Source organism: Drosophila virilis, chromosome X (genome assembly GCF_030788295.1).
Source record: "Drosophila virilis strain 15010-1051.87 chromosome X, Dvir_AGI_RSII-ME, whole genome shotgun sequence".
NCBI lineage: Eukaryota > Metazoa > Arthropoda > Insecta > Diptera > Drosophilidae > Drosophila > Drosophila virilis.
In genome coordinates, this window is record NC_091543.1 from 3,808,325 (window position 1) to 3,830,959 (window position 22,635).

Here is a 22,635-nt window from a genome sequence, read left to right on the forward strand (position 1 = left end):
ACTCGGTCAAATCTTATCCGATTTTCATAAGGTTTTGGATTTTTTTCATGGTTTTGCCTCTAGATCAAATTGGCATCTAAATCTGACAACATTTTTCTGGGTCCAAATTCAAGTCAAAATGTTGCCCTCAAATGTCCAATATAGACATAGGTCAAAATTTCCCACTCCATAACTCGGTCAAATCTTATCCGATTTTCATAAGGTTTTGGATTTTTTTCATGGTTTTGCCTCTAGATTAAAATGGCATCTAAATCTGACAACATATTTCTGGGTCCAAATTCATGTCAAAATGTTGCCCTCAAATATCCAATATAGACATAGGTCAAAATTTCCCACTTCCATAACTCGGTCAAATCTTATCCGATTTTCATAAGGCTTTGATTTCTTTTCATGGTTTTGCCTCTAAATCAAATTGGCATCTAAATCTGACAACATTTTTCTGGGTCCAAATTCATGTCAAAATGTTGCCCTTAAATATCCAATATAGACAGATCAAAATTTCCCACTTCCATAACTCAGTCAAATCTCATCCGATTTTCATAAGGCTTTGATTTTTTTTCATGGTTTTGCCTCTAAATCAAATTGGCATCTTAATCTGACAACATATTTCTGGGTCCAAATTCATGTCAAAATGTTGCCCTCAAATATCCAATATAGACATAGGTCAAAATTTCCCACTTCCATAACTCGGTCAAATCTTATCCGATTTTCATAAGGCTTTGATTTTTTTTCATGGTTTTGCCTCTAAATCAAATTGGCATATAAATCTGACAACATATTTCTGGGTCCAAATTCATGTCAAAATGTTGCCCTCAAATATCCAATATAGACATAGGTAAAAATTTCCCACTCCATAACTCGGTCAAATCTTATCCGATTTTCATAAGGTTTTGGATTTTTTCATGGTTTTGCCTCTAGATTAAAATGGCATCTTAATCTGACAACATATTTCTGGGTCCAATTTCATGTCAAAATGTTGCCCTCAAATATCCAATATAGACATAGATCAAAATTTCCCACTTCCATAACTCGGTCAAATCTTATCCGATTTTCATAAGGTTTTGGATTTTTTTCATGGTTTTGCCTCTAGATTAAAATGACATCTTAATCTGACAACATATTTCTGGGTCCAAATTCATGTCAAAATGTTGCCCTCAAATATCCAATATAGACATAGGTCAAAATTTCCCACTTCCATAACTCAGTCAAATATCATCCGATTTTCACAAGGTTTTGGTTTTTTTCATGGTTTTGCCTCTAGATTAAAATGGCATCTAAATCTGATAACATATTTCTGGGTCCAAATTCATGTCAAAATGTTGCCCTTAAATATCCAATATAGACATAGGTCAAAATTTCCCACTTCCATAACTCGGTCAAATCTTATCCGATTTTCATAAGGTTTTGGATTTTTTCATGGTTTTGCCTCTAGATCAAATTGGCATCTAAATCTGACAACATATTTCTGGGTCCAAATTCATGTCAAAATGTTGCCCTCAAATATCCAATATAGACATAGGTCAAAATTTCCCACTTCCATAACTCGGTCAAATCTTATCCGATTTTCATAAGGTTTTGGATTTTTTTCATGGTTTTGCCTCTATATCAAAATGGCGTCTAAATCTGACAACATATTTCTGGGTCCAAATTCATGTCAAAATGTTGCCCTTAAATATCCAATATAGACATAGGTCAAAATTTCCCACTTCCATAACTCGGTCAAATCTTATCCGATTTTCATAAGGTTTTGGATTTTTTTCATGGTTTTGCCTCTATATCAAAATGGCATCTAAATCTGACAACATATTTCTGGGTCCAAATTCATGTCAAAATGTTGCCCTTAAATATCCAATATAGACATAGGTCAAAATTTCCCACTTCCATAACTCGGTCAAATCTTATCCGATTTTCATAAGGCTTTGATTTTTTTTCATGGTTTTGCCTCTAAATCAAATTGGCATCTTAATCTGACAACATATTTCTGGGTCCAAATTCATGTCAAAATGTTGCCCTCAAATATCCAATATAGACATAGGTCAAAATTTCCCACTTCCATAACTCGGTCAAATCTTATCCGATTTTCATAAGGCTTTGATTTTTTTTCATGGTTTTGCCTCTAAATCAAATTGGCATATAAATCTGACAACATATTTCTGGGTCCAAATTCATGTCAAAATGTTGCCCTCAAATATCCAATATAGACATAGGTAAAAATTTCCCACTCCATAACTCGGTCAAATCTTATCCGATTTTCATAAGGTTTTGGATTTTTTCATGGTTTTGCCTCTAGATTAAAATGGCATCTTAATCTGACAACATATTTCTGGGTCCAAATTCATGTCAAAATGTTGCCCTCAAATATCCAATATAGACATAGATCAAAATTTCCCACTTCCATAACTCGGTCAAATCTTATCCGATTTTCATAAGGTTTTGGATTTTTTTCATGGTTTTGCCTCTAGATTAAAATGACATCTTAATCTGACAACATATTTCTGGGTCCAAATTCATGTCAAAATGTTGCCCTCAAATATCCAATATAGACATAGGTCAAAATTTCCCACTTCCATAACTCAGTCAAATATCATCCGATTTTCACAAGGTTTTGGTTTTTTTTCATGGTTTTGCCTCTAGATTAAAATGGCATCTAAATCTGATAACATATTTCTGGGTCCAAATTCATGTCAAAATGTTGCCCTTAAATATCCAATATAGACATAGGTCAAAATTTCCCACTTCCATAACTCGGTCAAATCTTATCCGATTTTCATAAGGTTTTGGATTTTTTTCATGGTTTTGCCTCTAGATCAAATTGGCATCTAAATCTGACAACATATTTCTGGGTCCAAATTCATGTCAAAATGTTGCCCTCAAATATCCAATATAGACATAGGTCAAAATTTCCCACTTCCATAACTCGGTCAAATCTTATCCGATTTTCATAAGGTTTTGGATTTTTTTCATGGTTTTGCCTCTATATCAAAATGGCGTCTAAATCTGACAACATATTTCTGGGTCCAAATTCATGTCAAAATGTTGCCCTTAAATATCCAATATAGACATAGGTCAAAATTTCCCACTTCCATAACTCGGTCAAATCTTATCCGATTTTCATAAGGTTTTGGATTTTTTTCATGGTTTTGCCTCTATATCAAAATGGCATCTAAATCTGACAACATATTTCTGGGTCCAAATTCATGTCAAAATGTTGCCCTTAAATATCCAATATAGACATAGGTCAAAATTTCCCACTTCCATAACTCGGTCAAATCTTATCCGATTTTCATAAGGCTTTGATTTTTTTTCATGGTTTTGCCTCTAAATCAAATTGGCATATAAATCTGACAACATATTTCTGGGTCCAAATTCATGTCAAAATGTTGCCCTCAAATATCCAATATAGACATAGGTAAAAATTTCCCACTCCATAACTCGGTCAAATCTTATCCGATTTTCATAAGGTTTTGGATTTTTTCATGGTTTTGCCTCTAGGTTAAAATGGCATCTTAATCTGACAACATATTTCTGGGTCCAAATTCATGTCAAAATGTTGCCCTCAAATATCCAATATAGACATAGATCAAAATTTCCCACTTCCATAACTCGGTCAAATCTTATCCGATTTTCATAAGGTTTTGGATTTTTTTCATGGTTTTGCCTCTAGATTAAAATGACATCTTAATCTGACAACATATTTCTGGGTTCAAATTCATGTCAAAATGTTGCCCTCAAATATCCAATATAGACATAGGTCAAAATTTCCCACTTCCATAACTCAGTCAAATATCATCCGATTTTCACAAGGTTTTGGTTTTTTTTCATGGTTTTGCCTCTAGATTAAAATGGCATCTAAATCTGATAACATATTTCTGGGTCCAAATTCATGTCAAAATGTTGCCCTTAAATATCCAATATAGACATAGGTCAAAATTTCCCACTTCCATAACTCGGTCAAATCTTATCCGATTTTCATAAGGTTTTGGATTTTTTTCATGGTTTTGCCTCTAGATCAAATTGGCATCTAAATCTGACAACATATTTCTGGGTCCAAATTCATGTCAAAATGTTGCCCTCAAATATCCAATATAGACATAGGTCAAAATTTCCCACTTCCATAACTCGGTCAAATCTTATCCGATTTTCATAAGGTTTTGGATTTTTTTCATGGTTTTGCCTCTATATCAAAATGGCATCTAAATCTGACAACATATTTCTGGGTCCAAATTCATGTCAAAATGTTGCCCTTAAATATCCAATATAGACATAGGTCAAAATTTCCCACTTCCATAACTCGGTCAAATCTTATCCGATTTTCATAAGGCTTGGATTTTTTTTCATGGTTTTGCCTCTAGATCAAAATGGCATCTAAATCTGACAACATATTTCTGGGTCCAAGTTCATGTCAAAATGTTGCCCTCAAATATCCCATACAAACATAGATCAAAATTTCCCACTTCCATAACTCGGTCAAATCTTATCCGATTTTTATAAGGCTTTGATTTTTTTTCATAGTTTTGCCTCTTAATCAAATTGGCATCTAAATCTGACAACATATTTCTGGGTCCAAATTCATGTCAAAATGTTGCCCTTAAATATCCCATATAGACATAGGTCAAAATTTCTGACTAATTTCTGGCTAAACAATGTGGGGATTTGATCGGTAGAAAAATATAAAAAGTTTTATAAAGTTCGTTTCATTTAGCGCTTCATTATCTTTTTACCGCACAATCGTTATCTAAATGCAAACTTTAACTGAACCGTTTGCAAGCATCTCGAAACATAAACTAACTAAATTCACAAGAACTTTGTGATGGTCGCCTTGTTTATTTGCCTGACACTGAGCTGATGAGCTCAAGAACAAGAGTAGTACGACAGGAAAGTCACGGCTGCCGCTTATCAACAGTTGTGCAAATAAAAAAGCGAATAAAACAAAACAAAAACCAAAGACGAAAAACAATTCACAAAAAAGATACAAAAGTATCTGTTATCAAATTTTGTGTAAACTTTCACTTCAGCTGTTGTCGTGGTGAATATGGCTTTGGTTAAATATTTTGCTACAATTTCAATAAATTGTTAGACATAAAACGGACAGCCCGCATGCATAACGGGCGAGAATTCAAGCTCAGCTAGAAAATGCCCTGTAATTTGTAAATAACTTAGTATAAAGGGTTAATGTGTTTTTAGTCCACGCAGAGAAATATAGAGAAACATGCCACATGCGAACTTTGCTGCAATCCAGCTGTGTTCTAGTTCTACATTTAATATAGTTCATTCAAAGTAAAATAGCATTTGTAAAAACACTAAATCTTGAGAGTTGTAAGCTTAGAATGCATTTCTTACTATGCGCTGATGTTTTACAGCAAATATGTGACCACATACCAAAATAAAATTGCACCAGCTCTTATAGTTCTCGAGCTATTAAAATATTATATCAGGAACCTATATCTTTAATTCTGCTTGCAGCAAGACTGTAACGATTTGTGAAAACACTATAAGCTAAGAGGCAACATTATGCCAAATTAGGTGTCTCTAGCTCGAACAGTTCCTGAGTTCAATGAGGTCACATAGGTGTGTTGCTCATACTGTGAGTTTACAATGCATTTCTTGCTATTCGCTCATATGTTAGAGTTCTCGAGCTACCTTAACATTTTTTAGAGCAAAGAAATAGCCGTTTATCAAATAGCATCTGCCTAGCTCTTATAGTTCTCGAGTTCAGTGAGGTCACATAGTTGAGGGTTGCTCAAATTGCGATAGTTAAGCGTATATGTATTTTAAATATAATCTTTAAGCCAAATGCTTTGTTTCTGCAATACTTAATACAATCAGAGATTACAGGGTATCTGGATTGAATAGCACACAGGCGGCTGTCATCTCGCGTAGGTGGTCCGCATGTTTGTTTTAAACGGGCTGCGGGGTGGATGGATGCGCGGTTAAGGGGTGGGGATGTGGTGCTACATAAAGTAGCAATGATTAAGTATGTTAAACAAAACTTGCAGCATGCAAATCAGAGCCAGGAAATTATTATTACAACTTTTTAACAGCGTTGTCAAACCTACATTTTTCTTTTTCTCGCTCGTTTGCGTTTTTCTTTACGTTTTTTTTTTCTTTTTCTGACCATGTTCGAGTTTTTGGCTTTTCAGTTTTCGTTTTGGCTTGCTTTTGAATTCATTAGCATTACATGGCTTCCGTATTTGGCACCGGGTTGGCCAACGCTTTACAACAATATGGGTCAGAGACGCGCCGTAAATGGGCCCCAGGGGCCGTCAAAGCATTTTACAGCTACCTCTTAAAAATATATGTGTAAATAAATAAATAAAAAACGGAAAACATTTTTTTTTCTTTTTTTTTTTTTTTTTGCCAAATCAGCCATCAGTTTGGGCGTGGGGGGAGTCGGGTAACAAGATCCAAATGCGCCACAAGTCGATTCTATTGCGGTGTCTCGAATTGCCCCCAGCTTATGCAAGCCGCATGAGAACTCAGCCATTCCTTTGGCTTATCACCAACTAAACAGTTCCCGGCCAAGATCTATGGCCGAGGAAGCGGCCCAGCTAAATGCATATTCATTTGGCATTGGCGGTTGGCGGTTGGCTTTTAGTTACACCGCATGCACAACGGTGCGTATGCTTGATCCAGCTAAATGCGCACTTAAATCATAGTCAAGTGATCTGTCATATATATATATATATATATATATATATATATATAAACATTGCTGACTACAATACCTGACTTTTAGTTGTTATTTTTTTATTGCCAATAAATCATCTTTCAATCAAATATATTTTTAAATATATTTATGGAAAATGCCAAGTTTAATTATTTGATAATACTTATTCTTCCTCTTCGTTAAACTTTGACTAGACGCAGTTGTAGTTTGGCTTTTGGTTTGAATAGTTTGAGGTAACAAATGTCGGGGCCGTTGGCACCTCTTGTAGGTTCCATAAATTATCCGAAACTTTTGACTCTAAGCATCCCAGCTCGGGCGCCTATTTGAATTCCATAAGGTGCCTGCTCCAGCGTATTGTGGTATTCTTTTCTTTTGTCAGCCAAATTTTATGCCAACAATTTGCTAACTATTCGCCTGATGTGAGCGCATTAAAGATACTCAATTTGAATCGAGCTAAGAAACCCAACTAAGTCCTGTAAGTGCCTGCTCGGGCGCCTAACCAAATTCCTTAAGATCATTCCTGCTCGGGTGCCTTAAGAAAATTCCATTATGGCATTCTTATTGCATTCCCAACGAAATCGTTTTCAAATGTTTTAAAGCTTTATACCAAATATGGCAACATGCAAAGTACACAATTTGCTGCTGGCGTAATTTATGAAGTGAACTTCTAGTCAAACCAACTAGTTGGTCCAAGTCTGTAAGTCCCTGTTCGAGGTGCCGCTGAGTGGCTGAGTTTATTTATTAGGAATTTGTTAAAGCACTTAAACGCGACTTCCTAGTGGCCAGACAGACAGACAAACAGACATATGTTGGCTGACATTTCTGAGGGCGTGTACGCAGCCAACATTGTTGAACCCCACGCACTTGACACTTGCCTTTTAATTGAATTGCATTAAATGCAATCGCATTTCAATTTGCGAGTAAAATAAAGCACGTAATTAACCAAAACCGCCTCACCTTCGATTCATTTAAAGCGAGCAGTCAGACTGGCTGCTGGACAGGCTAATCAACTGACTAGCTGACTGACTGACTGAGTGACTGACTGACTGATTGACTGAGCGCTTGCCGGCTTACTTAACAAGGAAAAATACAGGATGCTTTTCTAGTCTAGTATATGGCTATTTGATGGGCAGTTAAATGCTGAAGCGATTGCCGGACGGGTGTCAATTTCAATGCTCATTGCGTAACCAGATTTCAGATATGTTGTTTAGGCGATAATTCAATAAATTTGATGAGTCTGTGCCTGTCTCTGATGCTGTGCATTAACGGCATTTTGCATTAACCGTTGAATGGCCAACGGGCCACACGCACAAGTTTGTTGCCTAAGTCATTCGTTTGTGACGTCAACAACCGCAATCTGCGCTAGAATTTAACAGCCGTAATGCCTAGTCCCCCCTATCCATACCACTACCCCTACTCGACCGCCTGTTAAATCCTCTCCAATTAAGCCTGGCAGCGGCTTTCTCTTCTTCTGCCTGCCTGCACTTTGCATGCGAATTTTTGGTTGCATAAACGCATCCGTCTCCCCTCCCCCCCCGTAATCAGAAACTGGTTCGCCTGCCTCGGGCCTGGTTCCTGTCACATCTCGGCCAAGCGGGCCGCTTTATGCTCATGACGTCAACTTTGGCTGGCTGCATTCTAGACACTTGCCATTGATTGGCATTGACCCAGAGGCGTTTAACAGCAAATCGAAATTCATGCATTTTTTATTGCTAATTTACTTAAAACTCGTACGTTTTCGCATTTGCCAATAACATTTTATGAGTTGATTACAGATATTCATGTGCGAAGTCTGGCCTGCTGAACAGCAGTATTTATCGAAATACTGTTATCGATAACATATCAAGGCAGCTTATTTGAGCCTTTGCCCTATTTATGCGCAATTATATTAATTGTGTTATTTAAAATGTATTTTGGATTGTTAAAAGTCAAATTTGGCCAGCTTATTGAACTCAATAATTGAACTCATTGTAGAACCGATAACTAACGTTTTATATTGTTTTAAATATATCGTTTTGTCCCGAAGCCCATAAATACTTAACAGTGCCATCGTTTTGTCCATAGCTGAATACCTTAAGTGCATTCGGTTCATTTTAGCAGGCTTAACTTCTATACAAGGGCACGAAAACTTATTGAACAATCTTAGTTACAATTTCGATTAGTCCATTGTTGATTCTCGAAAGCTTATAATCAATTTATGGGCTCGATAATTTGTCAAGCTGAGCCAAATATATGCTTGAGATTCTTCAAAGACAAGTTCATTATTTGACCGATATTTATCGAATATATATCTATTTCGAGTACGCTTTTCGGACAGATACGTAAAAGTAACGAATATCGAAAAGGAACGAATGTTAATTATCGATCATATCACATGTGAATGTGCTCGATAACTTATCGATTGTTAACCACTTCCCAAATGCACAATGTACATTTGCCCAATTTCAGACAGGGAGTGAAGAAATGAATGTTTGAGATTCTTGAAAGTACATATTCGATATGTGAATGCGCTCGATAACTTATCGAGCGTGCGCATTGGGCAATTGGGCAACTCTCACCTCGCATTTGCAGACCATCAAGTAGATTTATTAATTATTGTTGCATACAAATAACAACAACCAATACAACAACAACAATTGCTGCTGCATAAAAAAATTGTTGTTGGCCACTTCTTTTGGACGTCGTTTATTATGCGGTGCGCAGCATTTCGTCAGTCATTCAATTGAGGCTCATTGAAGCAGCCACTTGAGCGCACACACACACACACACACACATGCATCAGATAGACCAAGCACTTAATTTGAAGCGCATTTCACTTTCATTTTATGCGTTGTTGTTGGGCAATCAAAATGCGACGATCGCTCGGATTTGAGGCGTTTGGAAAACTAAGCGCAAAAATTTCAATTTCAATTTCAATTTATTGATGACCCGTCAACCAGCGCTGCATGCAAATGACAAATGAGTCGACACATTTTTCACCACAAAATAAAAGACCGCGCCTCATTCCGCAGGTGCTCGGCAATCCGTTAAACAATGCGAAACTAATGAAAAGTTGGCGAAACCAAAGAAATCTCTGGGAAACCCAAGGCAATCTATGGGAAATCAAGAACTCTCCAGCGCATTTGGCCAATTGTATATGAAATTCCTTCAAAGTAAAAGTTTTCGCGCATATGAGAACAATATAAATGACAGGCGAGAAACTCGAAATACAAAATAAAAAAAAAAAACTATTGAATTAAGCACAAGTTTCCTAAAAGAAGTGCACAGCAGTTAGTCTATTTAATGGCATGAGTCAATCTACGATGAAAAACTAAAATAAACTTTTGAATTAAATGAGAATTTCTCTATTTATATATATGGTCTATAGAAAAGTCGGAAAGCAAATAGGAACTTCTGACATGAAGAAATTCTAGTAAAATATTATGAAATGAGTCCAAACTTTGAGAAATAAAATATTTTCAGTCTACAAACAATTAAATATGTGAGCTTTAAAGAAATTTGAAAAAGTAAAACTGAAAGGAATTGAAATCTTGCCGAAGAAAAAACATCTGGTAGTTGTTTTTGAGATAAAGGTTTTAGGGCAATGACAAACATCTCGACTATATATAAAGAAGTCTTTATCTTAACATATCTTTTTAAAGTCTGATAGTTCGAAATAGATGTATCCAAAGAAGAAATCAAATATGTAGTTCTCTAAAAAAGTTCTCTTGTTAACTTGAATTATTAACAAATATCAAATAATTTTATTTTTTCAAGACCTATCAAAAAACTTGCGAGATTCAAGAAACTCTTAAATCAGTGAGGGAATCAATTATTCTCAGAGGCATATAAAATAATTTATAGAAATCAACGAACATCCAAGGATTTGAAAATTTATAGCTAACAAGTTGAGTTGCAATCAGAGAAAAAAGAACACCTGACATTTTGTCGCTAGAGACAATTTTTGTCGGAAGAGTTTTCTCGAAAGAAGTAAAGTAGAAGCAAAACCCAAATCTTAAGATTTGTGGCTTAAAAAAATAAGCGTTTACTCAGCTCTAAAAACTATTTGAACAGCTGCCTTTAAGAATTGTCGTAAATTGTTCGAATAAAGCTGAAGAACGTGTTGTTCGTTTAAATATATATATATACGAAATCTTGTGCCCATATAGAACACAGAATTGGAAGCATTCTACAGATAAAGCCGGCACGACTGAACTTTCAACTCACCGTATTTATCTTCTCCATGAAGACGCTCATTTGATTTTTCGCTGACATTTTGCTTAAAGTTGGGTGTGCGCTTTGGAAACACTAGATATATATATATGTATATATATATATTAAGAGGCGCGACACCTGGCGGCCAGAACTGTCACATGACACACAAGAAACAGTTACTCAGCTGGGCGCAAACTGGGCCACAAAGATAATCAGAGTGCACAACATAAAACAATTGTATTTACTTCGAATTTTCCAATTTACTTCTCGCCAAAAAGAAAAGTATGTTTTCTTCAAACAAAAAAAAAAAAACAACAAACTGTTCAACGTTTAAATAAAAAAAAAACACAAAGAACAGTTTAAAGCGCGCGCGCGTTTCATTAATTTTGTTCACAAAACTTTTCGACACTTGCTCGGACGGTCGCTCGCTCGTACGCGTGCGTTCTTATCGGCGGCTCGCAACGCATTGAAACCCCAAGACGTGCCCAGCACGGCGGCTAGCTGAGGTGAGCTCAAGGCAGCGACGCCGGCGTCGGCAGCGACAGCCGAAGAAGTTCGAACGAAAGACAAAGTTGCGGCGACAGGTGCTCAGTGTGGGCGAGGCAGAAAGAGAGAGGTAGCATGTGGGACAGAGAGAAAGTGTGTCTGAGAGAGAGAGAGAGGGAGAACGCGCACACAACCGAGCCGAGCCGAGAGAGCGCCACAACCGGCTGCGCTGCAATAGCTTGGGCCGACACTGTTGCCTGTACATGCAGCTGTAGCCGTGCTCATGCGAGAAGACGCCACTGTAGGCATTGTCAAATTTTGTGAGCTAAATTTGCGTTTCGCTTTGTGGCTGGCAAAAAAATATAGATAAAGAAGATAAAATAGTTTTGACTTAAAGATAATCTTAATTAAAAAACGATAAAGATAATCTGAATAGAAAAATGGGCAGACATTTGGCAAATGCAGCCTTGAGTATCGTCGGTATTTAGAATCCGATCTTTATTAAGTTTTTGCTATTTAAACTGTGCGAGAGTCTACGTTCTACTCTTAATATATACGTTCTACTCTTAATATAATAATATATATATATATATCGAGATTTATATGTATAATATGTATAGTTGAGATAATTTATTACAAAAAGGTCTTATTACAATTCAAGGGATAACACAATTCTTACAATTCTTAAATGGGATTGAAGACGTCTTCTTCAAAAAACTAATGTTTGCCTATATGGAGAGCAAATAATTATCCTCTCAACTGTTCGAAATTGAGCTTAAGGTCAAACAAGGCAAAAAACTATGTTATTCTTCTTCGATTTTAGTTTAGCTTTCAGTTTTTGTTTTTCTTAAACATTTTTGGGTTAATTTTTTGTGTTTCCCAAGGTCGCTTTGTGGGTGGCAATAGCTATTCAACTATGCAAAATAAAGCATACTAAACTCTAGAAAATAATCTAAGCAAATCTAAAGAAACTGCGGCCTCTCAACATTTCAACGTGGCACAGAGCATGGGCATCTCTTGAGGTCAAGTTGAAAAGTTTTTTGTTTCATTTTTCAACAGGTTTTTCTGTTAGGTTTTTCATTTTAAGCTTAACTTTTAGTTTTGTGTGGAGAATTTTCAGTTTTTGCCTTTGCTTGGCATGTCCATTTTAATAAGTAGCAATATTTATAGATGACATTTTAAACTGAACACTGCTCACTTCGATAATAATGCGAAGCTGTCTGCTATGTCACTCTAATTAACTGAATGCTACAAGCCATTGGGCCAAGCTGGCAGCTATGCAACTTCATGTTAATCGCATATTAGCTGGTAATAAAGCTTTAACCTGTTTTCTGCGCTTGTATTTGCACAACCCACAACTTTTTCGATATTTTCATAACTCTTTAACATTTGAATTGCGTTTGTCTTGCTGGTGCTTTATTATTTATTTATATATTTCGCATTTTCCTTGTTTATTTTTTTTTAGTTTTTTTTTCTGTCGAGAATTAAGAGCTTTGCGCTGCATGACTAAACAAACAACAAGTCAAATAGCTTAATTAGCTTTGCAAATCCTCAGACAGACAACAACGGGCAAAAATGAAATAAAAATAGTATAATAATAATAATAATATTGCGGGCCGCCAATTGCCGGCGCAAAAGCCAATGAAGTCAAAGTCAAAAACCATTTAAGGTCGCTGCCAAATGCGACGGGCTGGCTTTAACGAACGAAAGGCCCAAACGGCCCAAAACAGACCAACCAACAGGCCGCTTAATGACAATTGCTCAAAAATATTTACGAGTGTCACGCAAAACAAAATTAAAAAGAAAACCTAATAAAAGGTTTATGTCTACTGGGAGACTGTTCATGCAATACCCTATAAATGGAATTTAAACTGAGGCTGAAAAAATGAATGGAAATTCATCTATCTCTAAATTCGAACTCAAAATATTTATTTCATTTAATAAATGTTTCCATAGAAATTTGACTCTACTTCTTAAATAACAAGTCGGGCGTAATCTTATTCGAAATAAATTATTTTACCCGGTGTTTCTTCTCTCGATCCGAATTTAGTTTAGGTTTTATAGAGGTCGCAGGCTTTAAGAGCATATTGTCTGTTAAATCTTTATCTTGAGAGCAAATATGTTTATAGGACAATCGAATCCAAGTTGACAATTTTCAAGTTTAAGTTTCTAAATTTACAGTAAGATATAGCAGTCCAATCTGTGTTTAACCAAAGTAGATACTAACTCAAGGATTAGGAAGCAGCCTTACAGAATATGAAAAGCCCAGCTTTGCCAAGAGTTCAGTGCGCATAGTTAGATATAACTTGAATGACTGCACTTTATGGAAAGGCAAATGCTCCTTACAATGCTTTATCTAGGGTATATAGGCAGAGAGTTGGCTAGAAATAGCGGCTGAGAAATGAAATCAAAAAATCATGGCATGTGTTTACTTTATGTAACGGTCCTTGTTTAAATCGTTGTCAATGTCTCTGCGCCCAATTCCTGATCATGAACAATTAACGGTTCGCGTATTTCTATTTACTAACTTTTTGTATTTTTTATTTTTTTTTTTTTTTTTTTGGCAATTCATCAACGCATTGCAGATCGTATTTCGCCTTGCCGCAAACGAAAGACTTAGGCAACAAACTTGCGCCCATAGAGCGCTTGTTGGCACTTACCTTTTAGCATGGTCCATGAAATGTAGTCATTAGCTAGGCGTCTGGGCGTTGTCTAATCTTTGGCTGCAAAACAAAGTAAATAGTTCAAAATTGGTTAACATTGAGCTTAATACACATGAGTACAATAACACATAACTCTCTCTCTTAAAAAGCTAGTAATTAGTTTTATTTACTCCCCAGTTTGGAGTCAAGAATAATGCCAACTCATCGCGAGCTGTGAACAAATCATCAAGATCTTAATCAAAAACTTGAACTTATTACCAGATGTACATAATTTTCCATTAGACGCCGTGCGCGAATTGCTTAAGAAAACGTGAAAAACTTTCCAACACACAGAACCGAACCCAAAAAAGTTTAAAATTTGGGATAGGCCTAGCGCGGCGTGCTCAACTGTTGGATGCCCTGCCAGGGCTAAAATGTTGCTCTGCTTTATGATTTGCTGTCGTTCGAGTAAAATATCGCATATTCAGCACTTATAGTTCAATGAGGACACATTATCGACCATTTAATACCCTGTACTCACTGAAAATGGCTAAAAGGATTTATTGGTTTTGTGCAGGTCGAGTCGAGTCGACGTCCGTCTGTCGGTCCGTCTGTAAGAACGCTTCGATCTCGGAGCCTATAAGAGCTACAAGCTTTTGAGCCTTCCTATTAAACGCGCAGTACGAGTTTGTTTCCGATAATCGATAACTTGCGCCGTTTCCAAGCAATCGATCAATATCGAAATTCTGTTTTTTGAGCAAATCTCTTAGCTTTTAAGATCTAAACTAACCAAATTTGACATTTAATTGATGGAAAAGTACACACTAATCAAGTCTCTTTCATTTATATGCTATCTCCAGTTCGATGGGCTCTTATTAAGAAAAAGACGGCTAGACAAGATCAGGGGAAGATCTATGTGACTCGATATACACAAAGTGTGATATTGGCAAAACACTATGATACCCCATTTTGGGCCTTCCCTGGTAACAGGGTATATATGCATGTAGTAAAAGGGTTTCTGGTTCATTTGCTGCGTCAAAAAACACTTTCGGTTGGCTCATGCACGCCGCCCCCAAAGGCGGTTCCGGCTAATCAAATTTTGTACGATTGTTGTGGTCGACGTTGTTGTTGTTGCTGCTGCCACGCCCCTTCAATGGCGCCGTCAGCATTGAAAATTGTTATCGCTAATCAGAGACGAACTCATCTCATTTGCGGCCCTTGTGAAATTTGATTTATGCATTTTAGGCAGCAGGCAATTTGAACAAAAAAAAAAAAAAAAAAAAAACCAAACCCCAGTCCAGATTCCGTTTCGAATTGAGAGATTCACTTGATTTTGGGCCATTAGCATTGGGCATGCGCCTGGCTGAAAGTGAAATTTTGTCAACAGTTGGTTGCTCTTCCGTTTTGTTGTTTTTGTTAGTGTTTTCTTTGCATTTCAATTTGGCGTGTTATTAAATGCGTTTTCAATTTCACTAGAAAGCCCCCAAAGTCGCCCTCAAAACAGCCTTTTGATATTCTTGCTGAAGAAATTGAAGCGAAATGAACGAAGTAAACACACACATAATTTTCGTTCACAACACAACACGCGTCGCATGGCCAACAAAAATAAATAATAAACCACTTTATTTCGATCCCACAACACACACACACACACACACACACGCTGTGCATTACAAGTGGTTGCCGGCAGTTTTGAGCGGTTGACAAGTGTGACAAGCGATGAGTCTCGGGTCCATTGCACAGCCAACGCGATTAACTGATTGACTGATTGAACAAATGTGCCAGCGGCTGCTGAAGAATGCGCCCAAAACGAAAGACTTAGGCAACGAACTTGTATGTGACAAGCAATTTAATATTTATAGTATACAGAACACTATCAAATTTCTTCATACCTCTATCGATATATTTTCGATAACAAAACAATAAGAATTTCGTCATGCATTTATCGACATGTTATCGATATTGGCCAAACGAATTTCACTCAAGAATTAGTCACACATTGGTGTCAACACCCTCCCCCAACAATCGCAGTTGATACCAACATCGCGCATTGCATGCACATCCGTGGTTCGCCTTTCCGGCTTGGACCGTTTCGCCAAGACATAAACAAAACTACAAAATAAATAAAGAAGAAGACGAAGAAGAAGAAGGAAAAAACAGAAAGACCTGATATTAACATATGTCGTACGCGTTAATTAACAATTCCGCTCAGCTAATATCGGTTTCACCCACCAAAAGCAGCAACAACGAAAGCTCCTTTTACCTTGGCCAAAACGCCCCCGCAGCCCACCTGCCAGGTGGTCGGACACCCGTTTGGTGGCGTATTTCAAATTTTTTGAAGAAAGTAACGCGTCTATATGCCGCCTAGGTCTCTACGCCATATGAAAGTTGTGCTCGCGGCCTCTCGCGAGTTGAATGACTCAGGCGGCGAATCGAGCTGAGCTGTTGACCAGAAATCAAATTAAAATAAAATTTGCTTTTAGGCTAAAAACAAAACACAAACAAAACGCAAACTCGCCAATAAATTGGGGGGCGCAAAGACACGCATATGGCTAACCCCCAGTCGATCCCGGCCCATGCCTAGCCCCTGTTTGGCCAGTTTTTTTTTTTTTTGTGCTCTTTGTCAAAGTTCAAAGTAAAAGTTTTCTAGCCTGTTGCATGGGCATGGGGCGTGTTGTTGTGGGCGTGGCCCAGTGCATTTGGCATTGACTCTTACGATTTAAGATATGGGACATGATTGCGGCGGCTATGGCCATCGTCACAAAATTTATGCGCCGCATCGTCACCGACTTTTTAATTTGCAATTAAATTTTGCGCAAACATATTTTTTGTTGTTTTTTTTTTTTTTAACTTTTCGCTCGCCATTTTCCATTTGAATACCCTGTAGCCATAAAAGTGAGGCATAACAAGTTGTGGCATACAGACATGAGAAGAACCTGACCTCAACCTCATGACCCTCAACGATGTTGAGATCTATACTAGAGCTACATTACTTTCCTTTATCAGTGCCGCAGTTGAATAACAAGCAACATTTACTGGTTCATTTATCTATTTGCTTCTTTGCGCAACCTCGTTTATTTGAACTCATTGATCTCAGGAACTATGCTAGTCCGAATGGGCAAATTTGGGATGTAAGTCTTACATGCCAAACGCTTTAAGTCTGTTCAAGTTCCCAACAATATTTGCTCATATTTCTCGAGCTATTGGGCATTATAAAAAAGAAAAAAATCATAGCAGCCTTTCTATGCACAGTGTAAGCTGCATTTAGATTTAGATTTTAGATTATTTGCAGGGCATCACAAGATCGATCACTATTCTGTTTAAGCCTTTAGCTGGCTCGTCTGCCTTTTGGTAAGCCTTTAATGATCCCTCGGTCAAAGTTCCTCAAATATGGGCGAAACCCAAGGACGGTGTGGGGCCGCGGTCATTAAAAGAAATCAACGCCAAGTTATCGTAAATGCATCGTAAATTTGGCTGGCCAGCGCATTAGATGCCATATAATTGTCAACCTATTAATGAGCTTTACTCATCATTTGCAATAAAACTTTCAGTTGGAGCCACACCTCAAGCACAAAATTCAAAGCTGAAACCGAAAGCCGAACCGGTTCGAATCCGGAATTCCGAGTCTTATTCAAATCATAAACTGAACCAAGCGCTGACTCAGTAGTAAAATAGATGAACTTTAAACTGAACTGCGATAAATGCAAATATGTGAATTACTTGAATTGAATTCTTGCATTGAAAAACTAAAACAAACCAAGGTTCGAACCGAACCCTATGGCAGAAGCATGTCTTGAACTCTGCATCGAACCAGCGACCATTTGTTGTTGAGGCGAATGCACCGCAACCCAACATTACGCAAATGCAAAGGTAAATAATGATAACGTTTGCCTGGACCGCAGAATAAGACTCGCAACAAAAGGTCATTCCACATTCCGCATTCACTGCGAACAATTTGCGCAACGTTTTGCACGCGAGATTCGCACGAATTTCGGACGCGATTCATGTTTAGCCGCTAGGCCCAAAGAAATATGTGCCAAAGTCAAGCGGCCCGGACGATAACCGGGCAGCTTCGCATATACCCTTTATGGATTGCCAAGCCGCATAGGGTATAAGTAGGGTATATGTGTTTATAAGTTATCTTAACATAAGTTATATCGATAGTCCATAATTCATGCTACCAACTTTAATTTCAATTCCTAATTAATGATTCTTGTACATTTTATATTTGTTCGTTTCCCTTTTGAGATTCTAGGGTATTTTTTAGTCGCATATTCTGTAGCCAATCACTCGCACAGTTTGTCATTGGTCTCGTGATTGTTAAGTACGCGCGAAAAGTATTTCGTTTAATTTGAGCCGTTTTTTTCTCGTTTTTTTTTTTTATAATTTATAATTGCTGATGTTGAAAAACCTCAGACAGGCAAAGCATGACGGATTTAAGGAGAGTCAAAAAACATATTAATTAAAAACAACGAAGTTTTAGATGCCTTTCAATGTAAATTCCTGACAAGCAGCTCATATAAATTTTGTATAAAATGATGTTGTGCTTTAAAAATAATCTCAAAATCAATCAATCAGTCAATCAATGAATTAAACAATCAATTGTCAAGCAATCAATCATTCAAACAACCAGTCAATTATTCAAGCAATTGTCAATCAATCAATGAAGCAATCTATCAGTTGTAAATCAATCAATCAATGAAACAATCAATCAGTTGTCAATCAATCAATCACTCAAACAAACAGTCAATCAATAAATCAAACCATATTCAATCAATCAACTGTGAATCACTCAATCAATCAGTCAGTCAATCAATCAATTAGTCAATCAATCACAAAAACAATTATTTGATTCTATACTCAATTACTTTTTCAATTATTCTTTGAGTTTTTTTTTATATATTTTAAATTTATCTTTAATAAAAATATAAAATTTAACATTTCCATCCCTGAAGTTAGCATGAGTAAGCGTCGAACATCACAAAGTTGATGTACACACACAGTGAGAGCATTAAAAGCTGTGATCATAAAAATGTTTTGGGCCAGGCTTAGTACAGCTCAGTGGGGAGAGGGGTCTGAGTTGCGGCTTTTGCGGCTATTTCATGTGTAGTAGGTATTGCATTGAAAAACGTGAGTGCGTGAAATGTGAGCATGAGCAACAAAAGTCAAGTAGATGATGTTGTTATTGTTATTGTTGTTATTAATACAGTTATTGTTGTTAATCAGCGCAGCCGCTTTGTTTGCTTGTCATATGTGTCATATGGGAAAAAACCAGAAGAAAAGCGAGCGGAAGAGAAATAAGTGCAGCGGCAATGCTTGGCGAGCGCCGCTCTCTGCGCTTCTCAAGCGCCAATAAATCAGTCAGGCGCAGTATAAGCTCCGCCCCCTTGCATTTAAAAATCTATTACTTAATTTCGCATAAAAGGAAAATCGATCAGCAGCAAAGAAAGGCAAAAAAAAAAAAAGAAAGAAAGAAAAAACCAAACGCTAAATTTTGTTTTCTTTCTTTAACATGCTTTATGTAATTCCCAAAAGACGCACACACATCATCAACATTTTTTTTTTTCGTTTTATCTAAAAACCACACGCGTCTATTGTTTCTATAGCCAAAATTAGAAGCAATCGCTGGCTAGAGAGTGAACGAGGGCGTTGAGAGGAAGGGAGAAGCGGGCCAACAACAAACAAATTAGTTGAAAAATCAAACGCTTTCGATTTCTATTTGAATATTTAAACGCAACCAAAGACCGGCAGCTCCGATGAAAAAATAGTAAAAAAAAAAGCCAATAAATAAAGAAAGAAAGAAATTCCCATCAATTAATTGTCTTTTCTTCTGCTCTAACGTCTTCTGCTTCTTGCTAATCGCTTGCCAGCTTACACTTAAATAACATATTCAACCAAAAAAAATAAAAAACTTAATTTTAGGTTGAGCTTTTTTTCCTTTCTTACTTAATTTTTTGTTTTGGCTGTAAATTTCTATACAACCATTTTATATATATATTATTTTTTTTTTTTTTGCACAAAGAGAAAAAAGCAGCAAGAGAAAGAAGCGTGTGAGAAGAAGAAAATAAGCTTGGTGTGCTTTAGTCGGGCGTGCCCGGCTAGAAGATATTCTGTAAATAGGCCCACATTGTAATACATTCTTGAATAACTCGGGTTCTCATTGTCCGAAATTTATGATATTTTCAGGGAATACAAATGGCATGGAAATGTGTGTCAATACTTAGGCCCATGACTATGCTTCAAGAAATGCCATTTTGGGGGAAACTGGAAATGATATCCAAAAAGTGAAATGTTCTGGATAAGTGCATAACAAGTTTGATGTATCTGGCTCTAATAATTCTCGAGCTATGCTCAAACAAAAACACAGAGTTATCGATTTCTGGAAAAACCCAGCCAGTTATCGATTGGTTTTGAATGAAACTCGAGCCGGGCGGGTCACACAAGAAAAACTGTTCAAGAGACTTTAGTGCATCTAGCTCTTACTTTTCTCGAGCTATGCACAAACAACAACATTAGTTATCGATTATTATCGATTGTCTTAGTACTGATCTCAAGCAAAATCGATCTAAGAACCAATACGAGAATCTACACGTCATGTTTGATGTATCTGTCTTTAATAATAATCGAGCTATAATCGATATCGATATTATTCGATTTCGTACAAACGCAGTTATTTATCGATTGATGCAATTTACAGACATTGTCTGCATATCTGCCACATGTTATCTACCCCGTTTCTTTGGGCCATTTTCAATGGGTGCTGCGTAAGAGCCGTAGAGCGTCTTAAAGTGAAATAAAATTTAAATGAAAATAAAATCAAATTGGCCATAAATTATGTTCAAAGGCGTTGGGCCGTTTGCCGTTTGCCATTTGTGTTGTGTGTGTTTTGCTTTTTTTTTATTTGAAATTTTAAATTCCCAGCTACAAAATTTACAATATTTTTAGCTAAATGTTTTCCAAATGTTTTCGTCTACTAATTTAATGCCAGTTGCCTTTATTGTGCTGCTGCTTCTCACTCATTTGCTTTGTTGCTGTGCGAATACGTTGGCGTCTATTTTGATTAACATTTAAAGAGCGTAACAATTAATTTGTTAACGGCCAACAAAAATAGTTTTTATTTATATTCATAATGCTAGCGGGTATATCATTGAAAATAAGTCTCAAACGTATCGAACGTTAAACAAAAGAAGTTGCATACAAACGCGTTCCACGATTTTTCCACACATTCGGGTGGAATTTCCGGACACCCCGTCTTACCGTGCACATTTATTGAAAAAGTTACCTTATCAGTGATAATTTCAGCTTATATATATAAATATGTATATATAGAAGTTCAGCAATGGCAACTTCTCTCTTCAACATGTTTTCATTAACCTTTTTCTCCTAACGAAAAGTTGAATGTGCTTTAAAACTTGTTGGCTAAGAAATTTGTTTGCAGTTGCATTTTATTTTTAATCAACTTTGTTAGTTGAATTTTTCAAATATTTATTTCAAATATAATTGAATCAAAACAAAGCTTCTTGTCTGCGTAAAACCAGGTTCATTTCTCTTTATTTATGTTTTATTATCTGCCTACAGCACAACCAAAATATCTGCTAAATATAATATAATAACATCATGCTACTGTATCAAGAAACTGGAGCAAGCTATCAGAATAAAGACGAAGAATAAGAAACTTTTAATTGAAATAAGCTACACATGCGTTAAGAATTACACATAAAACGGGAGAACTCACATCTCACATTTTTCTCTTGGTGAAGCCGAACAGCAATTAATTTATCAATTTGAATCAACGCTTTTGCTCGCCAAGAAATCAAAGACTAGAAATAATTGCAGCTAAAAATAAGAAAAATAAGAACAAGCCCAGTTTGAAGGCACATTTTCCCAGTGATCTACCGTGTGTTCTGTACGTGCGCTGAGCCAGCACTTTCGGTTTTCCCAGCTCGTTCCCACCAAATGCTGCTCGCATATGCTGCTTTCTAATGCGGCGCTTCGGCAGAACTGCGCCCGATTTTCGAGACAATTCTCTTGCGAAGTGGGCCAAGGGGGCTAGGAGGGGATCAGTGGGTGAGGGGCGCAAGCAGCTGCTCTGACAGCTGGCCACAAATCAAATTGCTGCAGTTGCAGATCTTAAATCATCTGCCGCATTCTCGGAGCGCTTTTAATACCTCTTTTCTGTCTATGCCCTAATGTGGTGGGGAGTTTTGATTCAATCACGAAGTATGTCACGTTGAGAATATTTACTAGTGTATAGGAACATACCTAAGATAATAAACTAGGAATCTATAGGATATATAGGAATATATCCAAGACCACAAAACGTGTAGCGTGAGAAATATGTTCTAGCAGCTAAATGTCAAATTTGGTGAATCTAGCTCATAAAACCTAAGAATTTTGCTAAGAAAAACAGGATTTCGATAACGATATTTATCGCTTGCTTGCAAACGCGGCAAGTTATCGATTATCGGATAAACAAACTCGTATTGCGCGGGCTTTGAGAGGATCTACATTAAGGGAGTTGCTAACTAGGAGATGCTTTCTTCTGTATGTTACACACATTTGCAAAAATACAATATACCCTTTTCACCAATTCTCAATGGGTATGCAAATTAAAGTGTTTATTAACACGACAAAACTATTAATAGA

At 36.8% G+C, this 22,635-nt stretch overlaps 1 protein-coding gene across 1 annotated transcript in view; it reads right to left on the reverse strand.

The window, feature by feature from the left end:
- The window catches only part of DAAM (disheveled-associated activator of morphogenesis-like protein), a 38,477-nt gene extending 27,166 nt beyond the window's left edge, over window positions 1–11,311 (reverse strand). Inside the window, exon 1 of the mRNA XM_002057979.4 lies at window positions 10,874–11,311. Within this exon, the coding sequence (XP_002058015.3) occupies window positions 10,874–10,921 (48 nt within the window). The 5' untranslated portion in view covers window positions 10,922–11,311. The remainder of the gene's footprint in view (window positions 1–10,873) is intronic.
- Window positions 11,312–22,635: the final 11,324 nt, after the last annotated feature.